At 41.5% G+C, this 6,062-nt stretch overlaps 2 protein-coding genes across 2 annotated transcripts in view; one reads left to right on the top strand and one right to left on the bottom strand.

The window, feature by feature from the left end:
- The window catches only part of gja9b (gap junction protein alpha 9b), a 3,178-nt gene extending 2,559 nt beyond the window's left edge, over positions 1–619 (top strand). The window contains 1 exon segment of the mRNA XM_016548823.1: positions 520–619. Within this exon segment, the coding sequence (XP_016404309.1) occupies positions 520–619 (100 nt within the window).
- A 2,238-nt stretch (positions 620–2,857) lies between these two features.
- mycbp (MYC binding protein) lies at positions 2,858–5,127 on the bottom strand. The gene is made up of 5 exons (XM_016548818.1): positions 5,022–5,127; positions 4,534–4,606; positions 4,402–4,450; positions 3,095–3,221; positions 2,858–3,031 (listed from the first exon to the last, which is right to left on the bottom strand). The coding sequence occupies exons 1-5, from the start codon at positions 5,034–5,036 to the stop codon at positions 2,990–2,992; spliced, it is 306 nt and encodes a 101-aa protein (XP_016404304.1). The 5' UTR covers positions 5,037–5,127; the 3' UTR covers positions 2,858–2,989.
- Between the last annotated feature and the right edge of the window lie 935 nt (positions 5,128–6,062).

Here is a 6,062-nt window from a genome sequence, read left to right as displayed (position 1 = left end):
GGGGGGGAGCCAGTCCGGCCTGGAACTGCAGCACGGTGGTGGAAGGGAACGGCTCGGACAGCGGAGACAGCGGCAGGGCCGACCTGAGGAGGGCCGGCGGGACACACACACACACACACACTCTGAGCCCAGCTCCGGCTCACGGGAACACGGTTCTGTAGAAAGTCTCTCCTTCTCACCCAGTCGGCAACAAACTTCACTGGCGAGCAGCAGCAGACGAGCAGCCAGCGACCTGCAGATCTGAGGCTCTGTTTCTCACAGTAATTACAAGCTGTTCTCTTTAGTCTTAATCAAAGGGATAGCAGTGTTTCCCATTCATTAACTAGGCGGCCCGCCACAGTCTAATCTGTCCCGCCACAGTTTCATAATAAACCGAAGATATATTTATTCTTCTCATATAACATAAAGGTTATTTAACGTTGTGTTTCACGCCATTGCTTTGGCAAGTATCCGTCAAACGAATTAAAACCGAAAGCGTAATATGACCTATCAAGTCTGTTTGTGCTGCTTGTTTCGAAGTGAAGCGCACACTTTGCACACGCGATCGACTTGTGATCCGGTGTTTTCCGCGGCTCAGAGCGGCTCTGTTCACAGTGACTGCAGTGAACTCCGTTATTGAATGTGCGGTGAGTTTAGCACGCGTTTGGGAACGCAATGGCCACCAGTTATGCTTTATTTTCACATTTGCATAATTTTCAACATTTTAATGGGCAAATGTTTACAGTATTAAATTAAATTAGTAATGTTTGAAAACCTGTTTTCACAGCAGCTGGAGTTTTCCGCCAAAATAAAAGCTCAAGGGTTTATCTCTTGCAAGCATGGCCTCAAATTAACAGACGCGCACAGAGAATATACTGTACAGGCACAGCAAGCTCACTGTTCAGAAGAAAAATATAAATATTGGGGTTGGGGTTTATATGAATGTATTTCTGAAGGGACCTGACTGGATGGCATTGTTTCCTCTCTTATCACTGCTGATCCATAAGCGCCACCTGCTGTCAGAGACTGAATCTGCGTTCTCATTCAGCATGTCTGTTTCGGTTTCATGCAGGTTTCATCTTTGTATCTTTGTATCGTGATTAAAATGCAGTGGTTGGTTCTAATTTCAAATTCAAATTTTTTTATTTTTTAAGAATAATAATATAAAATTATTATTATTGTTTTATTCTAATTTGTTTGGCTTCCAAATTCACCAGTGAGGCTGAGACACTATCACCACTAAAAAGAGGGTTGAGTCCCCTTTAAATTTCAAGAACAAGTACATTCACCAGCTTTTTTCTTTTAGTTTGCACACTGAACCTGTGTTGGAGCTCTTAATTTTGAACTGTCAAAGTGCACCAGATTTATGAATTTAACTTTAAAATGTACAACATTTTCTTCCAGGGGGGCATGCCCCCGGACCCCTCATAGAGGAACCGAGGACCTCCCACCAAAGACTCACAAAACCCTGTGGGAAACAATGGGATAGTTCACCCAGAAATCATCATTCTGTCATCATGTACTCTCCCTCATGTATGAATTTCTTTCTTCTATTGAACATGAAAGTAGATATTTTGAAGAATGTGTGTAACCAAACAGTTCATGGACTGAAAAAATAAATACTGTGCAAGTCGATGGGGACCATCAGATCTTTGATTAAAAGATTCTTCAAAATGTCTTTTTTTGTATTCAGCAGAAGAAAGAAACTGATAGGAAATATATGTTAATGATGACAGAATGATCATTTTTGGGTGAGCTATCGCTTTGAACACAAGGATTGAAGCTTTATTTACTGCCGGGAGCTTTTCAGTATTCACCTTTAAAGAATGAGGCATCGTGACTGTGTGTTGGGTTTCGTATTTATAGATGTTTTTAGCTCAACCCATCTATAACACATATCCGAGTGTCTAGTGATGTGCACAGTGGTCTCTGCTGGTAATGGCCTGGAAGACAAGCTTTTTAAGAGGAAGTCTCATTTTAAAGACTTGTTTTGATGAAAAGAGAATTTGCATTTATCTGTAGAATTATGATGTTTTAATGCATAGGTATTGCAGTGAGGCTGTAAGCAGCAGACAGGCGGAGTACAGGAATCTAACTCTTATCGTCCACCAGCATACAGTCGAGAGCAACAGTTTGTATAAGCTTGCAGAAGTTATGCAGAGATAAAATATCTTTGTTGTTGTTAAATATGTATCTCGCAGATTCTGTAAGGGTTATACAAACCCATGCACTGAACTATGTGCATTAAGACAAAGATACAAATCTGGGGGATTACTTCCCATAATCCAGTGGATCTGTCACAAAGTTGCTGTTTCACATTTCTGTGATGGACATCTGGAGAGTTTCAGCCAGCTGACAATTAATTTGATCACAGAACACAGAACTATGTCATGCACTTTAAGCATTTGAGGTTATTTAGTAGGATATGGCTGTTACACAAATGCAACTGATTAACCTGCATTAAAGTTTTGGATTGCTACTGATCTGTGCAGGGTTTTGTGGAAAAGATCACATATGGAAGTGTATAGTAATATGTAAAGCTAAAGCAGTCAAAGCAAACGGACCGCAGCGTCAGCATCGTTTGTCCTGCACATGATCACTGCCTGTTGCTGGAGTCATGGGGGAATCGATATTATCTTTGAAACAAGGGCCAGAAGCCCTAAAACAGTCTAAATGTGACTGCAAGTTTCTTAGATGTAAGCAATCACAGTAATGCATTATTTATAAAAAGCCCCAATATTTTACACAAAGCCCTTACTTTGAGGCCTGTTTTAGCATGGTCTTCAAGTGTACAACTGTTACATAAAACAGAACTATAGTTTGTAGTTTTATAAATCACTAAACATCAGAAATCAATCAGGAACAGTGCAGAAAATGCTTTTATTAAATATCAGGCACAAATTTGCTGAACAACCAAAAAAAAAAATCACTTCTACGACATGACAAAACGAACAAACTCAAAGATTTCTACTGCTGTGAAGAAATATCTCAAAATGTCAAGAAGTAGTAGTTATTCTGTTCCCGCGTCCTGCGCCGGCTCGTACTGCAGCAGCTGTAATTCACACGAACACATATATATATATATATATATATATATATATATTTAATATCTCACCCGGCTCCTCAGCTCTTTGTTCTCCTCCATCAGCTGATCATATTTCTGCTGTAAAGTGTTCAGCTCCAGCCGCAGACTCTCGGCATCATCGGCCTCGGGTCCGACCCCCAGCTGATGCTTGATGAAGCTGACGGGTGGGTTAGTTAAGGCTGTTTAACCTGCCGGGACCCTGACGCTCAAATGGTGCCAGAGCGGAGATCTTCTCTCAGAAAGACTCACGTTTCCACTGACCGAACCGTGTAAATGACCTCAATTACTCTCACTGCAGCGGTCTTATTTTTATAACACACTTAACATCTAACGTCATTTAACTCAGTATCTTCATAACATCACAAGCTTTGACATTACTGCATTCACAAATGTGTTAGCACACGTGACGCAACATGCTGCTTCAGGAACTTCCAGTGTAGCTTCTTTATACTATAGCAGAGATCTTTTGTTTTACATTATTAACATTATCCTGTTTCACAGCCGCTGATGTTTGCAACTTCTGCACTAAAAGCAGTTTCACTAGAGAAATCTCCCAGGAACAATGGTATGTATGATCAGTGATGTATGAAGCATGAAATCTTTCCAGTCACGTGAGTAACTATAGACATGACTGTATTTTGCAGGTGTTAATTGGCCCAGCACCACACTTTAAAGGATAGTTCACCCAAACATGAAAATCCAGTCATCATTTACTGCCCTTCTTTCTTTTTCAGACCACAAGGGGGAAATTTAAAGAAACCGTCTATATATTAGTTAATAGTGATCAGCATCGATCTTTAAAAAAAGATGCAAAAGTATCAGAGAATGACCCCAGGAGAAACGTGCCGTATAGTCCAAGTGTTCTGGTCTGTGTGACAGGATTTGGTGAAAAACAAACTTAAGTGTAATGTATTATTTAACAAATGTCCTGTCCTTGGCCGTAGGTTTCTGTAAACCACTGCGCATTCGATGTTTCTCCCGGCTCGAGTCTAACCAGCTGACGAGTTAATTCAGGGGTTTGAGAAGCACTGCTGTTCATCTGACGAACCCAGAACAAGCACACGAGACCCAATAAACTATCTGTGCTTTCTTCACTATCTCTGGAGCGCCACTGTATTCCCTCAGAACACACGATCATTCGGTGACACTTCTGCGTCTCTTTATAAAAGCTTGATACTGGTGTGCGAGGACGTTTCTTTAAACATCTCCTGAAAAAGAAAGAAGGGTGTAGGGCATTAGAACAGCACCAGGGTGAGTAAACCAGGACTGGTCTTCACGTCTGGCTGAACTCTGGCTTGAGGAGCAGCTGATTTCTCCGGACAGCAGTGTAAGGATACGCCAAGGCATTGCTGGGCTTCTCGGTTTCCTCGTACAAAGCCACCAAGACTGAAACACAGAAGATCAAATCAGCCACACACACAAAAGAGCGGACTGGCCTTCGTTCATTGGGTGGGTTATCATCTTCTTACCGTTGGTGAGACTGTCGAGGACCCCGGCCTTCTCCAGATATCGCCTGAACTGCTCTCGCTTCGACTCGGAGGCCTGAAGAGCGAGAAACACAGCTTACTTGAGCTGCTGAAGTGTGTGTGTGTAACTCTCCTCATTACCCTGTGCTCACGACTCAATCACACTTAGAGTGTTTCATTAAATAACAGAGTAAAACAATATTCTGCTGAAGGTGAAGACAGTCAGTTTTGGGTTAGTTAATGTGATTCCCTGCACCTGTGTGAACTTGAGACTTCACACATGCACTAAAAACACTTCAGACATCGCGGAGAGAAGCGGAGAAACCGCAGATGCGGACTCTATACTGCGGCCATTAAAGCCACACGACATAAAGAGGCTTTTAAAAGCTACGAACATCTAATCTGTTCTCAAAGCAGCTTCACAGAAACAAACTTGTCATTAGTAGCGTATCAAAACTCTTAGTCTGGGGTCTGTAGGTTAGTTTACTCACTCTGTAATGCGCCATTGCGAGCGACGGAGTCACGGAGTGTTTGGTTAGATTCGCCGAACGAGTCTTCCGCGCATGCGCAGAGCAGAACCGGAACACGGACACAAACACTGTCGCCCCGGCAACGCTTAAAGGGACCGCAGCGTCAGCTTGAGAGCCAGGTGCCTGTTACGAGCGGAAGTGCGGTAAACAAATAGAATATTTCATCTTTTCTTTATTGTTTTTCTTAGTTAAAAAAAAAAAATATTTTAGGTTGCTCTTATTATGAGTATTATTAATTATTAGCTTTCATCATCTCATGTCTGTTTCAAATAAACAACAACAACAAAAAATACAGGGAATAACTTAAATTAGCAAAAGAAAAGATTTCAAGCATTCTATATTCAATTCAATTCAATTCAAGTTTATTTGTACAGCGCTTTTCACGATACAAATCATTGCAAAGCAACTTTACAGCAAATTAAGTTTCTACAATATTTAGTGGTAGTTTATCAGTGGTGACTGTCAGTTAATGTACATATGGCAGAAATGTACGGAAAAATCAATTAAAGATGTAATCAAACAGACGAACACTACTAACAGCAATGATTATATGATGCAATCAAACTTATAGCAAAATGTGGCAGGGGAATAACATCTGTATCTGGTGTTCATCTAGTTGTCCTGGTCTCCGCTGTCTTTCAGGGCTGTAGAGGTCCTCTCTAGGTGCTGATCCACCATCTGGTCTGAATACGTACTGGATCCGGGTGACTGCAGTGACCATCTGATCTGGATACAGACTGGATCTGGTGGGTTGTTTCAGGGTTGGCATCATCTGAGGTCCTCTGAGGGGTTGGCATCATCTCTTCTCAGGTGTTCTGGATCCAGACTGAAGCTTGTGTAAATCCTAGTTACCACGGGATGTCAATCCTGTGGCAAAAACAGAGAAACAAATAGGGACATAATTAGCGTAGCTGCTGTTCCAACCAAGCAAAATTTATTTGTTTAACCCAAACTAAAGAATAATAATGTGCATTTGATCAGATATAACTGCAGTACAAGATT

Source organism: Sinocyclocheilus rhinocerous, unplaced genomic scaffold (assembly GCF_001515625.1).
Source record: "Sinocyclocheilus rhinocerous isolate Xijiao unplaced genomic scaffold, SAMN03320098_v1.1 scaffold4088, whole genome shotgun sequence".
Taxonomy (NCBI): Eukaryota; Metazoa; Chordata; class Actinopteri; order Cypriniformes; family Cyprinidae; genus Sinocyclocheilus; species Sinocyclocheilus rhinocerous.
The sequence above is the reverse complement of the archived record's forward strand: the minus strand, read 5'-3'. Positions and strand labels throughout refer to the sequence as shown.

Coding starts and splice junctions, on each gene's coding strand:
- mycbp (XM_016548818.1), bottom strand. Junction 4,451..4,533: donor CCTCGACAGTCTCACCAACG/GTAAGAAGATGA, acceptor TCTGTGTTTCAG/TCTTGGTGGCTTTGTACGAG. Junction 3,032..3,094: donor ACAAAGAGCTGAGGAGCCGG/GTGAGATATTAA, acceptor TGTGAATTACAG/CTGCTGCAGTACGAGCCGGC.